Source organism: Strix uralensis, chromosome 2 (assembly GCF_047716275.1).
Source record: "Strix uralensis isolate ZFMK-TIS-50842 chromosome 2, bStrUra1, whole genome shotgun sequence".
Lineage (NCBI taxonomy): Eukaryota > Metazoa > Chordata > Aves > Strigiformes > Strigidae > Strix > Strix uralensis.
Window position 1 is genome coordinate 119,927,696 of NC_133973.1, and position 26,575 is coordinate 119,954,270.

Here is a 26,575-nt window from a genome sequence, read left to right on the forward strand (position 1 = left end):
TCAATTTTCACTCTTTTTTCCTAAATATATACAAATATTCCAGGAAATTCCCATCTTAAAAAATGAGTCTTAGCCACTCTATTTGGCTAGAGTTGAGGGGAAAGGTGGACTTCTATATTGAGGTTTTGACATGGCCATTTTGGTAGAACAGGGAGATAACACCAAGTCTTGAGAATGTATTTTGCCTGAAAAGTTGTAACTCCCCTTCCACAGTCTTACTTATTTCTGCTTGTTAATAAGGAAGCAAGTAAATGCAATAAAATTAGAAGCAGTCAGGACTTAAAAATACTTCAGTGACCGATTCCTAGTAAAAAGCTCTACTTTTTAATATGATTTTGTTTATTCACAAAGTTGTATGGCTGTATCTCAGAACAGTGTACATGTGCCTTAGGGGAAAAAAAACACCAAACAAAAGCATTTGCTTTGGCTCTAACAGTTGTGTATATTTTTCAAGCTTTCAAACACTTGCATCCAGTTCCTTGGAAACCATATTCCTTTTTTTCACCCACAGAAATAGTTTCATCAAAAAAGTTGTTGTCTGGATTGGTGCCTTTAACTCTGCCTAGTACCTTACAACCTCTTTTATTCCATTATAAATACTTAACATTATTTCACTAAAGTGAATACCTCTATGATTATCAATGACTTTGATTTACAATGCCATGGACACGACCCAGCTACAGCCACATTATAACTAAAATAAATGCTGTCACTTAAAAAACAATGCTGTCACTGTGGAACAACTTGTACTTGTCATAATAATTATAACTATGAATGAGATAAAAACATTAAGTGGCCAGAAGCAGGAACTGCAGCTAAGTGTCAGCTGTTAGATGACAACCTTATGTATCAGTGAAGGCATGTTTGGGTGACATGACACAAGAGCAGTGACATGAGCAGTTATGTCCCATCTTGGATACAGGAATTCAGACAGCTTGCCCCAACCCTAATTGCAAAGCAGCTTAATTTGTTAACTTGTCTCTTGTGCAATTACCAACAGTTACAAAAACAAATCATAAAATGATAATGGTGGTTGAAATAATAGATGGAACATAAGGTCTGCATAATACATACTTTGTGTACAAAACTTCAATTAGCAAATTATTACCACAGATGCAAACACTGATTCCCTTAGAATGAATTGTTAAGATCTGTATTTGACACTGTTGAATAAACACACTCCTGTCCAAGTGATTTTACTACTTCCATCTTGAACAGCAAAGATATTAAAATTTGGTCCTGAGATAGGCTGGTATCTGCTGTAGTACCGGAGACTAAATACCTAAAAGAGAAAACCAAAAATGTGTCATTGGAAGAGGTCACATGTGTGAGATGGTCAGTGGTAAAGCCTTTGGGCTTCTCACTCAGCCAGGCCCTAGGCCAGTGTAACGTGTCTGCTTCTGGTGGGCACGGTCATAAAGAGAAGCAATGTTCTCCTTAAGTCTTTCACCAGCAGGAATTCATTGGACCGCAGGACAAAACTTTTGCAAACAACCTTACAGATTTTCAGTGGTGAAGGTGTCTGCTGGCCAGTCAAGTTTCAGCGTCAATGTGAGGCTAAGCCTCCTCAGCTAGGTTGTTAAAACAAAAGGTAGGAGGGCCTGCACCAAGCCAGCTGCCAACACACCAGTTCATTAGTAGATTATCTTGACTGCTGTTTTTCAGACGTTTTGATCAGGTTGTTTCCTGCGTGTCCCTGAAGGGGAGGGAGGGAGAATCCCCCTTCCGTGTAACTTTTTGCACATGAGGTCTGTCCTCCCTCATCACCACACTCGTGAAAGGAAATATCCAGCTGAAGAGCCCTGGACCTGGACTTCCTGTCACCCTCCCCAGAGCTGAGGCTTGTGGAGGTGCTGACAATTGCAGGATCATGGCCCTGAAGGACACCTAAGTGAGCTTCACACAGCTGTGGTATTTCAGAAAGGAAAAGGACAAATCCCTCCAGAGTCATACCACATTTTGCCTTTTAACTTGATCAAAGTTGAGACTATATATATGCACACAATAAAGGCAACTTGGAATGCTCAGTGTTGCTACTGGAACCCTTATATTTTTATTGAAATCTGGTATTTTAATAATGCATGAAAAATTTAATTTTAAATGACAGACCAATTTAACAACAGACATAAAAATTATTACTTCAGACATTTATTTTATTTTCACCAAATATTTAAAATATCTGTGAATTGGATTCATCTAATGACCACAAAATTCTTTCAATTCCATTTCTAGCAAAGACTTTAAAAGGTAATCTAACATACTTGTTGGAAAAATAAATACGATTCATGTCCATTAAGGTAACATATCCTATTATTGTTATTCAAATACTGACAAAAAAATGAACAAATTTGTTTTAGACCATACAATTAGTAATAGTAAAATTACCCTGCAATAATTTTAGATGATGTAAGGTCTGCTTTTGTAAACATATTAATAGATGAGTATGTGTGTGTTGAGTCATATGCATAAATATTCCCAGACAGAGTGGCTAGCTGCTAGGCTTGTAGACTAGGTCCATGTATAATTTTTCATGTTAGGGACATGGTATGGGCAGAACTATACTTCTATCCTAGCTGATGGCATAAATCTTAATTGAATTAGAGGATAAAGTAAAGGTGTGTTGCATACCATTTAAGATGCCAAAAAATTCAGTAATTCCTCAAGGTGATTTTTTTTTTCCTAGTTCTCCTTTCCAAAATGCCTTATCCAATAAATGCCCCTTGGATTATACATTTAGCTTTAATAAAAGTAGACTAACACACAACTGGGTCTTCACTGACTAATGCTTTATGCCTTTGCAGGTGCACTGAAAAAGAAAAGAAGCATTGGCCTGGAAATCTTTACTTTCAAAAGCAATTCTAGGTTTGATTCCTCAGATAGGGTAATGAAAGTTTAAAATCTGTTTTTTAATGAAGAGCTGTATTTTGGCGTTACTGCTGGAAGACAAACCTTTATATCTTGCAGTTATGGCATTCTTATCGTTATCTTTATAACCTACCTCTTATAGAACAGTGTAATTTAAGTTGATATGGCTATCTGAAAGCTCTCTTTACTGCCTGTAGTTCTTTCTGTAGTTTCAATTTCATGGCTAAAAAGAATACGATCTCTAACTACACTTTTGTTTTTACTGCCCTGTTTTATCAGACAAACTGCAATTTTACACCTTGTTAAGGAAGCAAGGTGAGAAGAAAACCACATTATACTGTTGACAAGGAAGATAAGACTATTATTTACCTTGACATTTTTGAGCAATAATATTCGTCATGTAACGGGATAAGAGATAAGCATATCCTACGGTGATAATGCACAAATTGAAAGAACTTTCTTCCACATGCTATCAACACTAGTAAAGAAACCATGCCCTAGTGCAATAATTCTACATTTGAACCAGTTCACAATGGACTATTTTGGAAGAAAAGCAAGCCTCTCATTCAGTCAACTAAAGTAAACACATTTTATCTGTGCACTGCACTGAATCGTAGACAATTTCTTTAGCTGACTGAATGAAACGGGGTTTGGTTTTCCGTGGTGGTTTTTTTCATTTCCCTTAGATCTTACTCTGACCTGCAGCAAAAGGCCGTCTGAACAGGGAAGAGTACGTTGCATACTAATGCTGGCTGGTCAGTGGAACTGTGTATCTGCAGAGGCTGCAAGGCACTTTAGAAGTTTAATGTACTGCAAAATATTCTGTTTCAAGCCAGGATGTTCTCTGTGATGAAGAACAACAGAGAGGAAGGAAGAATTAGCCACTGTCATGTCTTCCTTGGAGCAAAATGGCATAAACAAAGCTGGAATTGAAATTTTAGCCCATGGGAGGAAATTGAACATACCTTTAATAGCCTGAGATGTTCAGGTTCTGTGATAATAACTGCAAGAGAAATGTCTGTTTGAAATACACAAATGCATAAAATCATCACAGACTAAACTCATTAAATGCCTCTAGAAGATGCAATTAAACTCAAGCTTACATAATTCAATTTAATCTCATCGTAGTTTGTATTATGCAGTCATCTAGTTTATTGGAATTTTGTCCAAACAAATTAAAAAAAAAAAATAGGCACTGAGGCTCCCACAGATTCTCTGGGAGATTCTTCCTTGTTGTTTGCCAGGCTGCTCTCTTCTTCTTCCCCTTCTCCCCACCTCCGATTCATCCTAAAATGTTATTATGATTATTTTGGAAGCAGGTTTAATTGAAAATTCCTCTTAGTTATTCCCCCAACCTTTCTTTCTTTATCAGACAGCCAGAGGGCGAGGTGTATTAATAGCAGCTGCATGACTCAGAGTTGGTAGCTCAAGTGGATCCCTTTGCACTGAACTTTGCTGTTTGGCCTCCCTGGCTATGTTGCCACTGAGCTCAGGGAGCACCTTCACTTTCCTGCAAACAGAAATAAACTGCAAAAAAAGCACAGAGGGGGCTGGGACTGCCCCAACCTCTCTGTCCTTCAGAAGGATTTTCCTTACTGCTGTTTTCTTCTCCATCCCCATTGGGATTGTGTCTGAAAAAATGAAAATATGTACATGAAAAAGTGTGATCTCACCCCTCAGTGTGACTCCTTCCCCCACCCGAGTGATGAAAAAGCAGCGAGGGTCGCATCACTGCGATGAGATGGAGGAAGGGAACAGGCTCAGCGCCCTCCACTCAAACTGCATTCCGTGCTCTTCCTCTGACGGCTTCCCTCTTCTTAAGAGCCACCACAGCTCGACCATCCCAGCCCCTGGCTCACCCCAGCCCGCGCCCCGCTCCCGGCCGTGGCACCGCCCTATCTGCCGAAACACCCGGGCCCCCACCGCGCCTATCGCACCCACGGGGCCCCCTGAAATACCCGCGCGCCTTTTTCTCCCCAGAAAAAAAGGAGGGCGCGTTATTTCCTCGCGGGGTTTTGAATGGAAAACACCCGCGCTGCCAGCTCCTCTGGCTTTATCTTCTCCGGTCTGCCCTCAGCCCCGGCTGTGGTGACGGAAGTGTTCTTTCTCCTCTTCTCCTCCCTGACGTGAGCAAAGAGTTTTTGGAGGGCGGCTTTACCGCCGAGGAGCTATTACAGGCAGACACGCGCGGGCAGAGCTGTGCTCGGGTCATTTCCGCGGGGCACTCGCCTCTCCGGGCACCGGCGCAGCCCGAGCATGCAGGACGCGGCGAAGCCCCGCGCAGAGGGGCCGCAGCGCGGTGCCGGCTCTGGCAGGGCTGGGGGCCGCCGTGCCCCGGCCGCCGCTTCAGAGGGTGGGCGCGCTCACTGCCGTCCCCTCACGGGAACTCCGACCACCACCTCCGGCGTCCCCCAGCGGCAGCCCCAGCCGCCGGCCACAGCACCGCCGCCTCACTACGGCCGCGCACAGCTCCTTCCGCGCCCGCGGGCCGCTCGCGCGCCGCCAGCCCCCGCGCCCCTCCGCCAGCGCCGGCACTACGGGCAGCGGCTTCGCGCCGCCTGCCGCGCATGCTGGGCCGCGCCGCGCATGCCCAGTGCGGGCGCAGGAGCAACATCTGATAGGGGGGAAAATCTGAACGGTGGCGGCCGCCGCCATATTGCGGAGCTGTCAGCGGCGGCTGCGCTTGGCGCCTCGTCCCTGGCGGCGCGGCGAGCAGCACGGGGCGGCCCCGCGGCGCCTCCTGCGCCGCTGCGAGGGGGGAGCTGCGCGGCGGCGGCGGGGGACGGACGGACGGACGCCGCCCTGCCCTGCCCTGCCCCACGAGGAGCGGAGAGCGCCGCGCCCAGCACCCTACCCCGGGGTCTCGTTCCTCCCCTCCGCCCGACGCCGCGGAGCGCCCACCCCGCTCGCGGGGGAAGCGGAGCCCCAGGTGAGGTGGGGGAGCGGCCGCGCCGCCGCCCAGGCCGCGGTGGCCCCGCGGGGCGCGGAGGCGAGGAGAGCGCGGGCGGCTGTCAGCGGGCGCGGGGGCGGGGTCTCCCCGGCCGCGGCGCCCCGGAGGGCAGCGCGGGGGCGGCGGGCCGCGGGGGCCGGCTCCCCCGCCGCGTTGGCGGCAGCCGGAGGCGGGAGCCCCCCCGCAGCCCTCGGCGGGCACCGGCGCGCAGCGAGGCGACTTGTTGCGGCGGCGACGCGGCGTGGCGACGCGCCGCGCGGGTCCGGGGCGCAGCGCCCGCCGCCGCCTGGGAGGGGGGCCCGGCTCGGCCACCCCGCCGCCTCTGAGGGGGCGGCGGGCGGGAGGGCGCTTTGTCGGGGAAGCCCCGGGAGCGCGCCCTCGGCGTGCCCGTGCCGCGCAGCCCCCTCTGCATTATTCATGTCCCCGAGCGTCGTGGCTCTTGAGGTTACCCTAGACATGTGGCAGTCGGGTCGGCCAGCTGACTGTGGCGGTGTGGAAGAATAATAAGGAATTACTTCATAAACAAGTGCTTTGAAGCATCTGTTGCTGTCTATTGTTTTCAACAAATGCACATTTTTAGAGTCCTTAAATACTGGCCGACGTAATGGGCACAGTGGCTCTGAATGAGCCTTTGTGCATTGTTTTTTTGAATGGATTAATGTTTTGTACAAGTCGTGGGCATTTGTAATTAACCTTGATGCTTAAAGTCTAGCGCAGATAAGGGGTTTTAGTTTCAACGTTGTGGAACTCGCTTCTCTTCCGTCAGTTTTCTTAATTCGGATTTGAAAAAAATAACTCTTTGAATTCTATGCCAACGCAACTAAGCACATCACTTGTACGGGGCTATTAAACTGTCTTTTCCAGTCTATGTAACAACCTAGACAAGTATTTCATGTTCCTCTTTCTGGTACAGACTTTTAAAAAGATTCATCTTTTTAACTGAGTTATGGGAGTTGCAGTTCTGAGTTTTAATTAATTCTGTCTTTGTGACTGGTTTGTGTCAGGCCTCAGACATGTCCCTGCATTTTACTCTGTTTTGTTTTCATCAGAGATGCTTGTCATCGTGTTTATGTCACAGAAGTGTTTTGAGGATGTATCTGCCTGCGCAGCACTTCACATATTCAGAAGGCTGTAGAAATACCATTGTTGCTGTCAGCTTTTATATAGTGCGTTGGCACAATGCTGCTGGGCAATGCGTGTTGTGAGGGAAGACGTGGAGTTGGCGTACAGTAACGTTACGGCTACTGTGATGAGGTAGTTTTTTGATCGTTAAAGATAAGAGACAAGTAGTAACTGTTTATTGCATTACAAGACTTGCCTCTATTGATCTATTGATTTAGCATAAGAGGGACTGTGAGAAAAATAAACTACAAGTCAGTGTAATGTTCCCAGATAAGCAACCTCCCAGCAAATGGCACTTGCAAGGCAGTGGCATATTTCCAAGCTTTGTGCTGAAGTGACACAGCTCTTCTATCAGGTTGGGAGACTAGAGAGCAAAAGTACAACAAACAGCTGTAGGAAACACAGTGAAAATGACATGGTGTGACATGTCAGGAGCTGTCCAGAGAGTTTTCCTTGATTGCTGGCTGAAAGAAACGGTGTAAAAGTGTTTGTAGTGATGACAAAAAGAGTTCTGGTCTGACTATTTCTGCCATTGCAGTAGAGAGCATTGCAGGGCTTGATGATAATAGAACTGCCAGTAAAAAGTTGGTTCACAGAAAATTAGGTAAAGCCATAGAGTGAGAATATGGATCCATCTACAAGATGCAAAAATAGGGGCGTAAGAAGCGGAGGGGTTTTGGTATTAGAAGGCAGTTCCTGGTAAAGAAAGTTACTTTAGCCATCGCCCAGGATAGGTATACAGCCTTTCTTCTTCAACAGTCTTGCTCCACTTTTTGAGAAGGGGTACTTATGCTGGCAGAGGTGAAAAGGGAAGTTGTTTAAGGTATTACTTCTTTCTATGGGGTGTGTTTAATACATCAAAGCTGTCCTATCACTTTGTATAGCATCAGGAATCTGTGGGAGTAGAGGAAAGGGAGGATTTTCAAGTCTGTAAATGTAAACAAAGCTTTATACAAACTTCTAAAGAAAGTCCTGATTGTTGAAAGATACTGATCCATTAAAGCAGCACTCAGCGTATCTTGCATGCTCAGCAAGTTTACTCCAGAGCTGAAGGGGCCTAGGTAAACTCTTTCCTTTCAAGATTGAAGGGCTGTATCTGTGGGCTAACTTTACCAGTAGGCTAATTCGTAGCTCTGCTTTAAATTTAAACTTTTTTCCTTTCTGCTTTAGACATTTATTAATCACTCCGTGAAATGAAACCTTCAAGTCATGTAGTACAAGGAAAAACAAATATTACATTGGCCCAAAAAGGGAGTTAATAATCTTTACACTGGAACATTTTGATTTAAGAACTCTAGCTAGTGCGTATGGAGACTGATGTGAGTGGCCAGTTCATGTTCATAAGTTTCCTTTATTTTATGGAACTAGTTCTAAGAGACTTAACAGCATCATTCAGAAAATATAATACCTGGTTTTTAAATGGGATATACCCAGAATTTTGGTTATGTCATGATCCTTTGCTAACTTTATTTTTAGAGAAAAGTTTATTTCACTTTGAAACAATAGAGTACCTGCATCAGTCACGTTCTTTTATTTCCATTTTTGCTTGTATATCAGATGTACATGGGAAGACTGGCCATACTGTCATTGTAGGACCCTTAAAAATCTTAAGAGTTACTTCAAATAGGCCAATTGTGAATACTTTGAAGCTAAAATTTGAAGTTAAGGTTACTAAACTTAATAAATATTAACTATATGTAAATTGTATAGCACATCTGTAGCATACCAGTTTATTAACTGGTAAAACTGCAAGTATTGCACGAATATTCTTTGGCTGGTCTGTGTTGCTTTTTATTTAACTACTGTGTTGGCAACTTCCAAGTTTTCATTTGTACTTCTGAAGTTCTCAGGAACTCCAGTTTAGAAGAAACACTTCACTCTTCAAATATAATTAACTGAATACATTTAATGCATAACAATTGTGCAGGTTATATTGCAGTTATTTTTCAGAGAGACAGCAAGCCTATCTCAAGTGTTTCAGGGAAAGGAGGATTGGGGGAAACGGTGGTTTTAAGAAGGTAAAGATACTTTACTCAGAGAAAAAAAAAAAGTTGTCATGTAAAGCTCTGCATGTGATCTCTACCACTAGTCAAATCTCAATTATTACATGTTAGTTATAAAATTCAGCTCTTTATTTTTCTTATTTTCCTTTTTTTGTGAGATAGATGGCTTGTTTTGGATCCCCCCCTTGGTTTGGTTATATCACAGACAGTTGTGTAGACAACCTCTCTGTCCTGTCCTTCTGAAAAAGATGAATGCAGAAGTAAAGTCTGTAGTGAATGTGCTTGTTTATTGGACTGCAGCAAGTGTGTCATTAGGGAGCTGTTAGTCTACAAGATGATTGCCCTGCAGGCATTCACAGGCTGCTTTGGAATAGAGGTGTTGTTGTAGAAAGCTGAGACCAGTTAGTCAGGTACAGTGGCCTGTAAGTTGCCTTTTGCTGCCTCCCCAAAGATCTAAAACTTGTAGGGATTACAAAAAATGGGATGGTATAAGACTTTGAAAAGAAAAAGTATATTAATTTTAAATGAGTTCCTGTAAGCGAGTTAGTTACATTGCTGTGGCTAAAGCTCTGTGGTCCTGCCATCGTATGTAGGAAAACAGGTGATGACCCTCTCGCTAGAGCTTTGAGGCACACTGCTGAAGAGACTGCTTCTGAGAGACTGTCCTAAGCTGTCAGATAGGGATCCTGCTTTTGCCGGTTGGTTCTCTGCCAGCCAGGCGTCCTGCTCCCGCCTTCTGCCTCCTGTCCCATCCTCACCTGACCTCAGACCCGTGGCTGTGTGTATGAATGTTGCTTTTGAAAACAGCTGCTGCATAAATTATTTGACAGAATTTTGGCATCAAGCATTTTATGCACCATCATTTTCCGAAGAAAGCTTTCTTTGTCATCTTCCAACAATTGCTCTATTTGTTGGCTTCTGTGACATAACTGGAAACATGGATAATACTGATTTAAAAATTCTAACTGCCTTGTATTGAAAGGAATTGAAATCACAGTTCTTCATTTCAAGATAATTCTTGAAGTTCTGGATGATTTTTTGTTTGTTTGTGATGTGGAGCCTGCTGATATTTTGGTGGTTTGGTCCAGAGTCCAGATTACTGCATATGCTGTGAAGGTCTCGAGGGCTGGAGTGTTGTAGCAGTAGGAACTCTGCAAAGTCACAACCCTGCTAATCCTGGCTTGGAAGAGGCACCTTTGGGAATAGAAATGCCGAAGTGATGAGTCTTTATATCTAGTAGGTCACAAGCTGGTTTCAGAATGCAGGAAGCGACAGGAATATCATTCCCAATCCCAGTTGGCTGTGGTGTTGGTTGTTTTTTTTTTTTTCCCCTCTACTTGCAATGCCATTTCACATGAGTGTTAAGTATAAGCAATTAATTGTTTCAAAGATAAAAATTTCATAAAACTGCTATGGTTGCATCCACTAAATATAAATTTATTGGAAACGCGTAAGTAGCAGAAGTGAGCTCCTACTCCAGTAATAATAGTGGAGATGCACAATATTTTGCCTGGCAGTGATTTGTGGTTTCTTTTGGACAAATATTTTCCTTATATTTGTTTTGGTTTTAATGTTAGCTGGTGGCATTAATCGGGAAAGATAGGGCGTTATTTTCTATTCAGTGCTTATTTGATTTCAATTTTTGCACAGTTTTAAGATTTGTGAACTCCTTGATTTTTATATACATATAATACTTAGTTGCAGTGCTTTTGTGTGAATATACTGTTTTGAAATTGCATAACATTTTGAGTATGAATATATATAGACACAGGCTGCTTTTTGCATTATATATAAAATGGAAACAATGGTCCATGAATTTAAGTTGTAGACCCTATCAGTTGAGTTTGATTATTTTTTCGTATAATGTGGCACAAGGTCTTTACCATCTGCAATGGAAACAAGTTCAGCATAGTTGGCTCTAAATTTATTAAATTTCTATATTTTTTTTAAAGAAATGATAGAATTTTTTTTTTACTAAAAAATTAGTAAAAGATATTGCAGCAAACAGTTCAACAAAAAATGCCTGGGATATTACTTATTTTGCAGGTTTTTTTATGTTGCTCACGTACCGCGATAATTTATCAGGCCCATGAGATCTGTGGGGCTGACAGTGAGACTTCATTTTTATTGAGTTTTGCACAAGAGGATTCTTACTTTTAGCTGATGGCTTTGTTTTATTGCATGCGAACAGTAAATGGTAATTCTGTAAACTCATTTAAATTATATGTCTACCAATTGTGATTTGATGACATAGAATTATCCTATAAAACTTTGTAGTCATGTTTCTGATTTTAATAATTACCTCAAGGTTTTAAAATATGTTTTCAAATCAGTAATTTAGGGTTGGTTGATAATAGTTTAACAAAATGTTTGGGTAAAACCCAAAGCAAGAAGTTGGGACATATATTTTATCGTTGTAAATTCTTCCATAAGTATGAGGCTATGACAGTCATTTTAGGAAGTGATAGACATGGTATCTCTTAGAAAGACCTTAGAAAGTAATCAGTTGATAACACAGATCTCGGCCTTGTGCCATAGGCTCTTGTTTGTCTCCTGGAGACTGGACTGACTTATCAATCATCCTACCATACCCCTTCTTTTCAATGCTAATATAACTATAGGCACATAAAAATTAGTTGTGCTACTTTCTATTCCTTTTAGTACTGTTGAGTTGGCACACTTATAAAATGGTGGATGAGAATCTAATTTAGCTTTTGCATCGTTAATTAACTGAGTTTAGGGCTTCAGTCTGCCTTTAGTTTTGCAAGCAATGAGCCTCTACTGTCAAAAAGATGAACACAGGGACTACTGCAACTCAGAATCCTGCTTACTGTTAGCAGATATTGGAGCCAAGCTTGTTTTTCTTCTTACTACTCTTTTGAATTTTTCTGAGGAGTACATTAAGGAAAGGGGAGAGAAGAGGGGGCAATCTCTTCTGTGAAATGGAAATGTGCCATTGAATTTTATCAAAAGCCAGTCTTGTAAGCACCCAAAACCCTTTTCCTCCCTCCTCTCCCCCCAAAAGCTTTTGTGGTTTAAAAAAAAAAAAAGGGGGGGGGGAGGAAATTACAGAAAAGTGTATTCATATTTTCAAGACTATGTTGAACAATATCTTAAAATAGTAGTCTTACTGATAGTGTCCAATACTTTAGAATACCTTCTGTAATTAAAAAAAATAAATCTGCTGGAATGTAATTGTCTTTATGGTAAGCAAATGTAGTATTATACCTTTATAGTTGTGCTACATTTAATTATATCATAATGAATATAACTTAAAGATACTGTTTTAATTTTTTCAGGCTGATTTTTCGTTAAACAAAGTTTGCTCCACATTTGCATTAGATCTCTCTTTCTTTAATCTTTAGTCTTAATATTCATTTTTCTTCATGAGCCGACAACATTGATGGTTCTTAAATGCCATTTTAATCTTTTATCTCTTTTTTCCAGACCCTTTCTTTTCAAAGATATCTCTACAGATTAGAAAAAGAAATAAAAATGAAATGCTAGTGCACCTTAGGTTGCTGTGCAAATGTTTCTAATATTTACTGTATTTTTTAATTTCCGAAAAACAAGGAAAAAGAACTACTTTTGTAAATATACATATAACAATACTTTATATTTGCATTTTTCTTTATAAATGAGAAGTTTGCTTTTGATAAACGAATTACTCTACGCATTTTGTTTTTCTACTTATATGTTTTTGTTTTTAAGCTCTTCTGAAAATTTTATTCATCTGATGCAGTCATGAAGTTATAATACTGGAATCTCAGATTATTCAGAGTAGTATGTCACTTTCATTCTTCTTAGTATATATGTAATTCAAGTTAATAATGTTTTTGAAGACAATGCCATCTTTGGTACTCTTTGCAGACCAGCAGCAGGACTGATTCATGGAAGTCATTACTTTAAGAGTGTGAGAGAAGGTGACTAGCTGCTTATTCTTCCTGAGTTAGAATGAATTGAAAAGGAAGCAGGATGCTATCAACCAGTAACATTGCAAGCGTATTTTTTTCAGTCATAAAAACTTTTTTGGAACAGAACACAGTAGTGAATATTTTCATTACCACATAGACATAACTTACAGCCTTTCTGCTTAAAAAAAAAAACCAACTCTATTTTAAGCAGAGCAGATTTTCTTCCTTTTTTACTGTGATGGTGTACTTGCATTTGTCTTCATTTGGGAAAAATGACCGTATCATTCCTTCACTGAGAGAAACGGATGTTTTTATAGACATCAAATACAGTTTTGATGCTTTAAAATTGTGTTAGTTTTTTTCTTTGTTTTCATGATGTTTCAAGTTTGACTAGAGCTGACAGATTAAATTGCAGCTTTGGAGTTCTTTGTACAAATTCTACTTCCTCATAAATAATGTTAAAGGTTTTTAATACTAGAAGATATCTGGAAAAGTTTTAAAAAGAATTTTTAGTACTTGGGGAACTGTTGTCTCTTTATTCTAACGTTAGTGGGTTAATATTCTACAAAAACTAGAAAGGAGGTTACTACTTAAAGATACAGATTCTGATACTGGTTAATTTAGTTTCTTTTTATTTATGTCATCTACTGAGAAATGTATTTTGGTACATGTAGAGCACTTGTTTACCTGCTTTGGAATTTGTACTATTTGCTGTGATGTACGTGAACTCTGTTTTGATTAATTTAAAAACAACCCTTTTAATTTTGTTTTTGACAGAAGGGGACAGAGTTTGTAGAAGACTTAAGTGGACGAGAGATTAAAGAAAACAAGAAAATGCCGAAACCAGTAAGTAGCTATTTTCTTACTCATCTAAATCTAACGGGGTTTTCATGTTTCAGAGTGGTGATCTTATAACAGCTGTAGTTGTTTTGACTCTGCCCTTTCTAGATTTCATGAGATCTGATAATGTACAACTGGAGTTGAGATAGTTTAATAACAATGTGAAAAAAGGTCAAGAAAGTGCAGTTCTGCAGAGGGCATGAAGCAGACTTGGAGGTGGGGGCCGTACTTATAAACCACAATGAACTTAGAGCCCATTTGGCTGGCAGGAGGGATTACTTTTCAGGAATTGTTGACTTTGAGATGAGATGACATATAGTGGTTAATGGGGGCATAATTTGAGCCTGACTCAGTGACTGTGAGAATCAGTGGAAGGATTTGCTGCAGGATTTGGCAGGGGAAGACAGAACATGTGCAAAGTGTCTGTGACAGCAACAGCACTAAGTTAGGTGGTAGTTTTACCATGGTAGAGGGTATAACCAAGAAGGTAAGTGTTGAAGGGAGGAAATAGGCAGTGTTTGTGGTCTCCTATTCATCTTGCTTCAACTGAGATAAGGGTTCATCCACTTTCTATCTGGGCGGGGGGGAATCTCCAATTTCTGTTTTGGTAATAGTTCTAGAATTCTTTGAGGGCATAATTATTCAGCAGCTTGATTCTTTTGCTGTTGATGTGATATTGGTTGTTTAGGATTTCATCTACCATGTGTTAAATGACTTTTGGTTGTCTCTTCCCTTTGTATCCAGTGAGGAAAGCATTCAGAAAGGGAATGGAATTGTCAGGGGAGCTTATTTCTATTCAACTCAATTGATTTATGTAATAGCCTCAGGCTTTCTTTGTTTAGTGATGTTTCATTGAGGTAGTAGATTAGGAGCAGGGTAGATCTATTACTAAGAATGCTTAGTTAGCATGGGACTGTCCAAGGACTAGAAGCTCTCTCTGAGCTTTGCTGTTGGTTTACTGACCAACCGGCCATACCATATTATTTCAGTAATTTCTGCTTTTCACTGCTGTGGATTGGGAGTGACATTTTAGTACTTTCTGAAGCTGGAACTAGTTACTTGTATCCTGCCCCATTCTTGGAGAAAGCTGCACTAATAAGGGCAGGAAAATGAATTAGCAGCATACTGTTTTCTCACCTTTTTGAGTCCTGGCTATGATAATTGAGTAGTGCCTTTGATAGAGCTTCTCAGCTGGCAAACTGTATATTAAGAATAAGGCAAAAAGTCCCTGTGAGCTCATATGATTCCTGAGGCCCCCAACTCCAGGAAGCTACAGAGCAATGAAGTCACAGAAGTGGTGACTAGAAAAAAAGACAGCCTGAGTGAGGGTACTTCTTTTTAAATTCTGGGATTGGAACCACAAAATTTAGGCAGGCGGGGTTCCCTCTATTTTTAGGACCCGAGAAAATCATAGGAAATACAGTTTTAGGGTTGTTCACAAGAAAAGCAATATCCTTAGAACTGAGATTGCAGAGGTGTGGAAGAGCTCGCAATCTGCCCTAGGAATGGAAATTAGCTATCAGATCTTAGGAAAGAAGCTGAACTCGTGCCAAAGATAATTTTTTTTTTTTCCTTTTGTGAGTAGCTTTATTAGATAAAGAGTTCTCATGTTGGGATGTTCTTGTATATCTCTTGATGATGTAGGCTCATATGAGATCTTAGAAGGAAGCCAAGTGAAAGGAGTCATTAAGAAATGAAATTAAATTGATTATATTTCTTGAAAAAGTCATATGGAATTCTTTGTAAACTACAGGTTGCTGTAATTATAATTGGTAATCAGTGAATGAAGAAGTAGCACACATGCCAAAGATTAAGTAATTTTACCTATAAAGATCAAACCTCGGGTTTTGCTCTGGATGCTTCTTAAATGGTAGATTGCTTTGGAGCTTCCCCTCCCTCCCTTTTTTTTTTCCTCTCCTCATTTGGAGACTGTAAGAGCCTAGTCATTGGTTATGTTTAATGAATCTGACATTGTTCTTTGAAGAGTCATGCTGTTCTGCAAGGGTTTGATAGTACTTGACTGTAGTAGGTCTCTTGCTCTGGACATTCACTGTAGCTCTTACCAGTTGTCTTTAAAGACAATCCACAATAACCAAATGTACTTCTACTCCGGAAACTATTTGTGCTTCAACTCCATGTTCCTTATTTTTGACAGCTGCTACAATAAGACTGTCAGTGTTCTGTAGCTTTATTATTGGAGGTCTTGTAACCTGAAAGTTAATGAAATAATCATGGATAAGAACTAAGAAAACCCAGTTAACGTAACTGGTGAGATTTTTGACAGTGTTATTTTATAGCTCTCTTCTCTGTATTACTGTGACCTATTTAGGTATATATTGTTTTTTCCAGATTCTGCTGTAATGATCCAGTTTATAGTTTTTGGAAAATCTGGTTATCTTGTAAATATGTGAATCTGTGCAGTACAACTATAAGTAAATTTTCTCCACATTTTTGGAATGATTTTTAGTTTGTTTTGTGTAACAAATAATTAAGCTATAGATTGGTTTAAATGAAATCAGTAAACATTAAATCATAGAAAAGTTGCTTTCACGTTGAAAATTTTTATGTAGTATTCCAGACAAAATTAAATAAATGAAGACTAGTAAAGGGTCTTGGCATAGTTGAGTTTTAAAGCAAAGATCTTTCATTTTTCCCGGAAGTCTCAGTCTGAAATAAGGTTCATGCCACTTGAATGATCTTCTTATACATGGTAGTAAAAGGTCATTGTTCTTATGTGTTTGGGATTTTCTCTCTTAGAGGCTACTGAGTTAAATAGCTTGAGTGAAGAGGCTGTTTGGAAAGTGTAAAAGTGACTTTAATATATTGTCCTGAGATATTAATGTAATATGTGCCTGAAAAATATATATAATTGAAACATTTTTCTTGTTTGATTGCTTTAGTAGACAAATCTGTTCACTTTGGCTGTGTTTGTAACAAAGTGGCTTTCTATTCTTTCAAGCAATTCACTCAGCATCTCCTCTACTTTTAAAACAAAATAGTTCTGAGACTTAATATTCTCAGTTCTGCCTAGCAGTGCAAAATTAAATTTCATTCAGCTTCTGTTGTGATCCATCTAAAAAAAATTGGTGACTTTGTTTAATTAGGTCTTTGCTACTGTAATCAAAATTGGAGCCTTTAATAGGGATGTTTCCAGAGTGCTTAGTTCTCTGCTTACTGAAGAATAGAATATTTGTTGAATCTTATTTTCAGTACTTTCTTTCTAAAAGAACAGATACAAAATGTTTCCAAGCTGTATGCCATTCTCCCAGATCTTCACCAAAAATAGAAACACAGAAACTAAAATTAGACATCATTAGTTACATAACTGCTAATCATTTCATAGGCTAAGAAGATTAGGTTTAATTGACTGAAATATTAGTTGCATTTATAGGGTGTAAGAGGAGTTAAAATTATCAGCTGTTTTTGCTGGTAGTCTGCAACGTTTTTGTACAAGTCTGCAAGGCACGAAAGAGAAAGCATTATGCTGGACAGTAACAGGGGTACGTGTCAAAGTTACAAAGATTAAAAAAGAGTTCTTTTCGATTCCAACGTTTTACGATATTGTGTGTTCAGAAGGAGTATCGGATTCTGGAATAATATGGATGTTTAAAATTTGAATGAATATTTACAAGATCAAGGTAGTTTCTGTGGAGTGAACTGAAATAGTGTATAAATTTTTGACTAGAGGTTTCTACAGGAAAATCTTTGAGGTAATGCACTATTTGAATTATGATTTGAAATATGATTTATTTCTGTAGCATAAATACACAACTGATGTCAGTTTGGAGAACTGCTTTCTTTTGATTTGTCTATTAGTAAAATCTATTTGCCGTTATTCTGTATTCTTCTGTTCCTAATGCTGTTGGAAGGGACCTCAGGACCTTTTTACCTTCGTTAGTTTTTCTCTTGTATCTTTTCCTATGTCTGCTTTGAGGTTGATATGGAGAGTGTGCTGTGTATATTTGTACAGTGTGTAAAGCGGTGGGACCAATGTACTGCTACTTCTTAACAATTTAATATGCAAACTTGATACAGTAATTGTCTGAACTAGTGTGAAGAAACTCTTGGAAGAAACTTTTTTTGCTATATGCAGTTTTCTTATAAGAATTGGACTGGTTTCTGTGACTTTTGCATGTGACTAATTCATATTGCATTTATTAAAGTAAAACCACTGGAAACCTTTTTCATGTCATGTTAAATGGCTTTCTTACTAAATATTGATACCTACTGAAAGCTGAACTGCCACAACTAGTATCTATGAATGATACAATGAAGTACAATAATAGGAAGTATTGGACTATTAAGCTAACAATCAGTTTTTGTGCATATTCTATGGACTCTTATCTATATTTGAGAAGAGGTCCAATGGTTAATGTGGTGACTGTTCAATATTAATATTAAATTGTGAAGGGTTCCATTTAGATACTACAAGGAAGCGTAGAAGTGTTATTTCCAAGTTCTTAAAGCAGTGAAAGAATACAACAAAAATACAATTCCCATTTGAAATCCATGTTTTTAATATATACACATGGATGTTATTGTTCCAGGTGTGTTCATTGACTATATTCTTTATTGGCTTGGACGAATTCTTTCATAGATAATTGCTTTAGATTGTTTTTTATAAAAAACAATTTTGTGAGCTGCAGCAAATGTCCTCATAACCCATTAGCAACATTTGTTATCAAAACATCAGTTGCTCCCTTCACAAAGAATAATCAGCATGTATGTATATGTTCTTCCCTTTCCCTTGACCGTGTTTAATTATTCTGAAGCAAGTCTGGTGAAATACAGATAAACTCAGACTGCCAAGTTCTGATGCCAAGGACCTGGACAAGCTCAAGAAGTGGGCTTATGTGAACCTCATGAGGTTCAACAAGGCCAAGTGCAGGGTCCTGCACCTGAGTTGGGGCAACCCCCCAGTATCAGTATAGGCTGGGGGATGAAGGGCTTGAGAGTAGCCCTGCAGAGGACTTTTGGGGCTACTTATAGATGAATAGCTGGATATGAGCTGACAATGTGCACTCGTAGCCCAGAAAGCCAACTGTATCCTGGACTGCACCAAGAGAAGTGTGACCAGCAGGTCAAGGGAGGTGATTCTCCCCCTCTACTCCACTCTTGTGAGACCCCACCTGCAGTACTGCATCTAGCTCTGGGGCCTTCAGCCTAAGAAGGACATGGACTTGCCTGAGCTGGTCCAGAGGAGGGCTACAAAAATGATCTGAGGAATGGAACACCTCTCCTATGAGGACACGCTGTGAGAGAGTTGGGATTGTTCAGCCTGGGGAAAAGAAGAGCCTTACAGCAGCCTTTCAGTACCCAAAGCGGGCTTATAAGACAGATGGGGACAGACTTTTTAGCAAGGCCTGTTGCAATAGGACAAGGGGATATGGTTTTAAACTAAAAGAGAGTAGATTTAGACTAGATAAAAGGACAATATTTTTTTACAGTGAGAGTGGTAAAACACTAGAACAGGTTTCCCAGAGAGGTGGTAGATGCCACATCCCTGGAAACATTCAAGGCCAGGCTGGACAGGGCTCTGAGCAATCTGATAATCTGATCTATTTGAAGATGTCCCTGCTCATTGCAGGGGGGTTTGGCTTGATGACCTTTAAAGGTCCCTTCCAACCCAAACTATTCTGTTCTATAAGGTGAAGAAGATAACTGTCACAATACAAGGGTTTAAAGCATTATTATTTGGGAAAAGTTTATTACAAATAGATAAAAAATATGTATATGTACCCAGATTTTGAGACAAAGCTGTCTTGCCAGAAATAAGGGGAAACTACTTTTTGTACCAATTTTTTCCAAATGTTTGGTGATCCTTTTGTGGTGGAAGGTTTCTGTCTCTGACTGCTTGTTTATATTGTTCAGTATAGGCAAATGGGCCAAGCTAAATAGTCACTTTAAAAGCTGTGAGGTAGGTATTGGTATTCTAAGCAGAGATTTGGTGCTCTAAATTAGAACTTTGCAGTAACATCTTTCTAAATGTCCAGCAGACTTTTTTCTATGCTATGCTAAACTTCACTGTGTTCTTTATACCCTCTTACAGCAGGTTTGTTTCTTAAAGGTAGCCAGCTGAAGAAAACATTGTGCTAAGCATTTTCTTCCTCTCAGAATTTTTTTTAAAAAGAAAATAACTTGTTAACCTGCCCTTTTACTTTTCCATTGTGGTCTTTTAAATACAGTTGGCTTATGTAATTTACTATATAGTTGCATGAAGACAATATAGTCACAGTGAAATTCTGCCAGAAAGAGGCAAACCCTGAAGGTGTTCACATTTTACCTATGGGTTGTATGTTTTTCTTTTAAATGCCACCTTCTTCCCAGCCCAAGAGTGCACTTCTTGTCTGAGCTTTGCTGGATGAACATCAGTATATTCATATATCTAAAGTGGGAGCTGAGAAGCTGTCATATGTTCTCTGCATTAAAACCATACATAGCTCCATGGGTTAGGTGTTGGAAGCATTGGAGTTTGGTGTTTATTGGGTTTTTTCAGGGGGGAGAGTTGCTGGGGTTTTTTTTACTGTGTATGTCGTGGTGGTCTGTCAATGATTTCTGGTTCTGGATGTAAGAGGGCTGGTCTAGGAGTGCTGTATTGCTGGGTGTCAATTCTGTCTGTCACTGCGGAGCTTCCATTCAGATATGATGTTGCCTGATCTGTGGAGGAGGAGGGGAGGATCTCTCAGCGCATGGACCTTGCCAGAAGATTCGCAAAGTCTGAGCTACCCAGTTACTAAGTCTACAATAGCATTTTTAAGTATTTCCCAGATATGACTACCATGATAATTTAGTATTTAATATTTGCGTAGCGATCTCTCGATCAGTAATAAGTGATATAGATTGTTAAATTGTGGCATCAGAAATGTTTGTGTGTAGTTGCTTTTTAACCTTAAAAAAGGATGTTTGCTGAGGCATAGTCCTATAAATTGCAGAATCACCTAGAGAATGTCTTGATCAGTTTACCAGAGTAGGGTCCTCAGAAGGCACGTACTCAGAGTTCAGACAAAATTACATATTAATATACCCCATGAGACTTGTGGCAGCTCTTACCCTGAACCTGTGCAACACAGAATGGGATTTGTTTCATGACTGAGCAGCTGAAGTAATTGGCTAAGACTTGTCTAGTGCTTTGTCATAGTTTCTGAAGTTTGAGGAAAGATGTGTAATCCTGGGGAGAGCAAGATTGAAAAGCAGGTATTAAATGGGTCTTGTGGTATGAGTAGTGGTAGCCTTCCAACGCTTGCTACAGGAAACCTTCATACATTTCTCTTGTCACCATTGCAAGAGCTCTTTCCTGTTTCCGTATTCATGTGGTAAAGTCGGTTCAGAGTAATTACGTTCAGATTAGTGTCTGTCTGCATAATTTGTGGTTCAGATAATTTCCCGCTGTCACCAATGTCACATTAGGAGTGTCGCTTTAAAGTAGCTGGATAGCCAACGGCAGTTTACACGAGTAACAGTCCATTGCAGATTTTACTGGGCCTTCTCTGCCTGCATTTTCTCAATTCTCTGCCTTATTTATAATGTGGATACTTCCCTCATGATTCTTCTTAATGTAATTGGTTAGCTTTATTTTACAGACGGTGCAACTAACAGCAGAGGTTTGATTACTTGAGTGTGTCCAAAGAAGGGCAACGAAGCTGGTGAAGAGTCTGGAGCACATGTCATATAAGGAGCAGCTGAGGAACTGGGGGTGTTTAGTCTGGAGAAGAGGAGGCTGAGGGGAGACCTCATCGCCCTCTACAACTACCTGAAAGGAGGTTGCAGAGAGCTGGGGATGAGTCTCTTTAACCAAGTAATAAGCGATAGAAAAAGAGGTAATGGCCTCAAGTTGCGCCAGGGAAGGTTTAGATTGGATATTAGGAAGTATTTCTTTAGAGAACGGGTTGTTAGGCGTTGGAATGGGCTACCCAGGGAGGTGGTGGAGTCCCCATCCCTGGAGGTGTTTAAGAGTAGAGTTGACATAGATCTTAGGGATACGGTGTAGTTGGGAACTGCCAGTGTTAGGTTAATGGTTGGACTGAATGATCTTCAAAGTCTTTTCCAACCTTGATGTTCTGTGATCTTGTTGAGAGCATGCTGTGTGATTGAGGTTTCGATTAGATAAGTAAACCTTCTGGGCTCAGTCTCAGGTTTTGCCCAAAGTAACCTTATTTTCAGAAATAACTGAAGCTGTGAAACAATGTTAGAAGGTTGTAAAAGCTCGGTCTTTGTGTGCCCAAAATCATAAGTCAGTCCAAAAATCTTCGGAAGGAAAAAGATCAAATGTAGTGTTAACTTTGTAAGTCTCTTCTTAAATAACTCGTATCATAAAAGGTAACATTTTAATATTGCTATCATTTAATGTATGACTTTCTTAGAACTTAAAGTGTAAATATTAGCGGTTGGCTGATCTGTTAATCAGAAGTTCAAAGAAAAAGAAAATTGCTGAAGACGTAAACAATTACTGTAATGCATTTAAGTTGCCAGGTACTCCTAATGTGTATTTGTATCTATCACAGATGTAGCAGATGTGTACTCTTACAGAACTCAGCTTTTATTTGAGGCAGTAATATCCAGCAGTGAACACCATCTGCAGGTTGTGTTGAGTTTGCTTCTGTATTACATCTGTTATTTTAATGTTTGAGTATTTTAGTTCTTGTGAGGGATATAGACTTTCAGGTAGTAATTCTTTCATTTTTAGAAGATGACATTTATTATCAGGATATTTATGTAAGAAGTTTCAGCTGCAGCTCTTAAGAAGTTTGCTGCAATTAGTTGAACTTGCTGTGCTTTAGATCTTCTGTGACGCTTCTTGTTTTGGCAATGGTGCTGTTACATAACGAAGGGGTTTGGCATTTATTAAAGTTACATTTTAGCCTTATCCTTTAACTTGCTTATTGTAGTTGCCTTAAAGCAGGCTTAATTTTTAAAATTGAAAAACTGCTTAAAAAAACCCCTCTTCTTGTAATTAAGGGGCACCCCCCCACACTTAAACCAGTGCAACTGGCAGTTAGACCTACCATTTAAATGGAGTATTCTGTTAGAGAATAGGCAATTTTGTTTTCCTCTCAAAATGGGCAGTGAGAGAATCTACAGAAGACACTTCTTTTCCTTCCTCCTGACACACACTCTCTAATTTTTTTTTTTGCAATAGAAGTTTACTATCTTTTACTCCAAAGCCTTCAACTCTTGTTCTTTATCAATGTTTGCACACAAAAAAAGTTTGCTAACCCCCTGTTATCTTCCTTGTTTGTAGGTCTATAACCTAGAGGTCCTCAGACTCCCAGTACTCTTGTCTTGTGTATCCAGCTCATGCCCAAAGTTGTTTACCTTGACACAAAAGAAAGGAGTGAACAAGTTTAATCTGTTGCACAGGGACAAAATTCTATCTGGTTTTCTTTTTCACACCTTAGATCTCCCTTCTGTGCTCTGTCTTGTGGAGATATTTCCAGACTCTCACTTCTCAAAGTATTCCACCTGGTGGCAAAATTAGGGAAATAGTTAATGGAAATGGTTTACACAGATGTAGATCAAGTAGTGTAAGAACCTGTAATACAAGTCCTAATTTATTCCTGTTCCATATTTTATAGTAGAGAGGGAAAGAAATTAGAATATATCTGTGTGCCTTAAATAAGTTTCATGTTACTGGTTTTTGCATTTATAGCAAAGTAGATTTGACCTTTAACACTTTATATTCCTATTCACTAATGATAAATAAAATGTGATACCCTGGCAGTAGGAATGGAGGACCATTCTAACAGTGAGAAGACAGTACTATGCATTTAGTACTGTGTTCTATTTCATGAAAATTCTAACTTCTGTGTGTACCAGTTGAAGAGAAATGGGAACAGACTGTTGTACTTCCAAGTAATGGAGTCTTCCAGATATCTCCTGGAATATTTGACTGCTTGTTTTAGAACAAATAAAAACAGTGACTGTCCAGAGTCGTCTAGAAAATGGTCTCTATTTCAGAAGGAAGAAATTAAATTAATAGCAGTGTTTTTTCAGCCTTGTAGTAAGGGAATTGAATGGGATCAGTATTAAGCAGAGCTAACTTCTATAGTTCCTCCTTCCATTGATGAAAAATCTGCTATTAGACTGTCCTGAGGTGTACAAACTCTAGTCTATATACTTTAAGACCACTGAACCTCTTAATTTTAGAAATGGCAGGACAGGAGCTGCTTGTCTTTTTATATTGTCAAGTAGAAATACCTTAAAATGGTATGTGTATGACTAGGAACTCTTCTTTTGCACACATTTGGGAAGCTCACTGAAAGATAGTGCCCAGTAGCTGAGTGTTCTTTGAGTGACAGTAGTCACGTCAGCTATCCCATTACATTGATTTTGAACTTTGTTCCCTGGTTTGACCTTCAAACCTAGTGTTAAATATTATCCTGAATATGCTTTTATACTAAACAAAAAATGAAATTTTTTACAGGTTCAATTTTTCCATTTTTGTATTTGCTGTGTTCTGTGTGTATACAAGACCATTAAAATAGTTTAATTTAGTTCCCATGTTTTATGTCTTACAGGCTAATCACAGTATATAGAAGCATTACACTGTTACAGTATGATTTAAATATTTCTTTATTTTCTGCAGATCAATGTCAGAGTAACCACAATGGATGCAGAGTTGGAATTTGCCATCCAGCCCAATACAACAGGCAAGCAGCTCTTTGATCAGGTAACTTACATGTGTCTCTGCGTGTGTACGTGTACAAACACATAAAACTATTGTGGATATTAAGGCATAGACTGAGAAAGCAGAAGTGTTCTCATGTATAGATCATGGTTTTTCTTACATTATCTAAGCTAGCCTCTCAGTTTGAACTTCCTCATTACTTCTCATGGAATGTAATAAATTCAAAGACAACTCTGTGTAAATAGGTTAACAATGAGGCTTCAGTTGAATCATGCATATAGAACTGCTTTGAAATTAATGGTATTTTTTTGTCTAATAACATTATAGTTGCAACTGCAAGATGATTGTTAGAATTATGTGTATGAGAAATTTATATAGCCTTCACTGTTTAATAATGAGGTAACAATAAAAGTTCATTGAGGAAAGTGAACATCTTTTATTTTTTTTTCCAGGAATGGAAGCTGTGGATACTTTTTCACTTCCCAAATGTTAGAAAAGTTATGTTGTCCTATGATCCAGTTTGAAATTTAAGTTAAAAAAAAAAAGACTAAATGGAAAAGTGAAAATGATGGCTTTTAATGTTCTTATGGATTGTAGATCCATGAGAGCCACACATTCTCACTTGATAATGTCTCTGTTGTACACCAGTCAAACAGCCTAAACGAATGGTTTCTTAAAAAGGGTTGTTCTTGCATTCATTTCATGTGATGCAGCCATCAGAATCTTGAAACAGTTTTTTGGTCTAGTTTGTGGAATGTCCTAGAAAATGTTAAGAATAGAAGCTTGTCAATGTGTTGTTTTATTTTTCCTCAAGAAACAAAAAAATATATTATCTAGATCTAAGATGTATTCATCTAGTTAAAAATGCAGAAATACTTGAAATTGCTCTTCGAAACCAGTTTAATTATATCAACACTTACGTCTAGAAGAACTGTTGTTTCTGTCCACTCCACTCCGGATGCTTAAAGTATGTAGTGATGGGTATTAAGAGAAAGTAACACACTGAAAGAACCCTTTCAGAACTCTTACACTTTTAATTGACCTTTAAGAGGTAATTAAATGTCTTAGTATATAAATTGAAAGGAAAATGTTGTTTTGTAACACTGAGCTTTTTCATTTAGATGAACAAAATTTAATTTGCAATTTTGTTTGAAATGACTGACTGACTCTTAAGTCTTCTAGCCTCCACCCCTTTCTCTAAACTAACATCTTTAGCTTTTACATAGGAATAGACTTCATGACTCTTACAAAGACTTCTTGAAGAAAGGGGCTGTCCTGCTTTTTGTCTAACCAACACCATCATCAAATAAAAAGTATGGTAATCTGTGGCACAGGAGCCTCAAGCTGTGACTTGTCTTTTGCCAACCTTTGCTATCTTCTGCCATGCAGTACTGGGTGGGGTGACATTCTGCTGTGTAACGTCTTGTGCCCAGGTAATCAGGTTCATCCAAATTGGGGCATTCACAAACAGTTAACAAAGATACAGCTCTGAATTCTTTTTCATGCTCTCTTGAACTTTGTTCCGCGATTCACTGTGTGGTGTTTGACATCTCACCAGCTCTTACACTTAACTTCTGGAAGTTTAAATTGAAAAATTCTTAGGTCAGGCAAAATCAACCAACACAGTTGTGAGGAGAGAACCATCTTCCACCTGATCTTAAATTCAAATGCAAGTTCCGCAGAGTAACTTCAAGAGCTGAACTATATTGCAAAACCAGCATGAAATTTTCAGACAAAAATTACGCTGTTTAGGGAAAGAGAATCGAGCAGCACTGTTTTTGAGATGATTGGCCTTCAAGGTTTATGCAGAAATGGTGTACATGACAGTAGACTTGTTGATTATTGCTTGCAGAAAATAACCCCTCCATTAATTTAGCTGTTGTCTAGTGCTCCTCTATGTTTTTGGTGAGCAACTTGTCCTTTTTTTCAGTCAGTGGTTCTTTTAAGGTTTTAATTTGTGTTTTCTGGAGTTGTTTCCCATTCCGTGTGTGTGTTCATCATCTTCATCTGCTAGCAGACAAGAATGCAGCATTTGATATCTGTGGCTTTCTCTTTTCTCTTCCATTGTGAAACTCAGTAAAATTCTTATTTATTGCCCAAACCCATTTTTTTTTTTTAAATTACTCTTATTTCAGAAGGTGTCTTAACATATTTATTGTTACTCCTCTCCTGTCTATCCTGTCAGTGGTCAGAATGGGCAAGAGAGAATCTGTCCTCCTTTAGTCAACCAATTTAGCATCTGTAACTTTCCTAGGAG

General features: G+C 39.4%; 1 protein-coding gene and 1 long non-coding RNA gene across 5 annotated transcripts in view; one reads left to right on the forward strand and one right to left on the reverse strand.

Annotated features, from left to right (window-relative positions):
• Positions 1-312: 312 nt before the first annotated feature.
• On the reverse strand, positions 313-4,498 carry LOC141939748 (uncharacterized). 3 transcript variants are annotated; one of them, XR_012627718.1, is made up of 4 exons: positions 3,969-4,492; positions 3,831-3,868; positions 3,565-3,709; positions 313-1,282 (listed from the first exon to the last, which is right to left on the reverse strand). It is a non-coding gene; the product is annotated as an uncharacterized LOC141939748 (long non-coding RNA). The 3 variants fall into 3 exon arrangements; XR_012627719.1 differs by lacking the exon at positions 313-1,282 and having other exon boundaries at positions 2,029-3,709; positions 3,969-4,375; positions 4,462-4,498; XR_012627717.1 differs by lacking the exon at positions 313-1,282 and having other exon boundaries at positions 2,029-3,709.
• Positions 4,499-5,496: 998 nt separating this feature from the next.
• The window catches only part of RDX (radixin), a 41,577-nt gene continuing 20,498 nt past the window's right edge, over positions 5,497-26,575 (forward strand). The window contains exons 1-4 of one of the 2 annotated variants that reach the window (XM_074860109.1): positions 5,497-5,794; positions 13,632-13,700; positions 24,277-24,360; positions 24,771-24,806. In XM_074860109.1, the coding sequence (XP_074716210.1) occupies positions 13,689-13,700; positions 24,277-24,360; positions 24,771-24,806 (132 nt within the window). In that variant the 5' untranslated portion in view covers positions 5,497-5,794; positions 13,632-13,688. The remainder of the gene's footprint in view (positions 5,795-13,631; positions 13,701-24,276; positions 24,361-24,770; positions 24,807-26,575) is intronic. The other variant, XM_074860110.1, reaches the window with a different exon arrangement.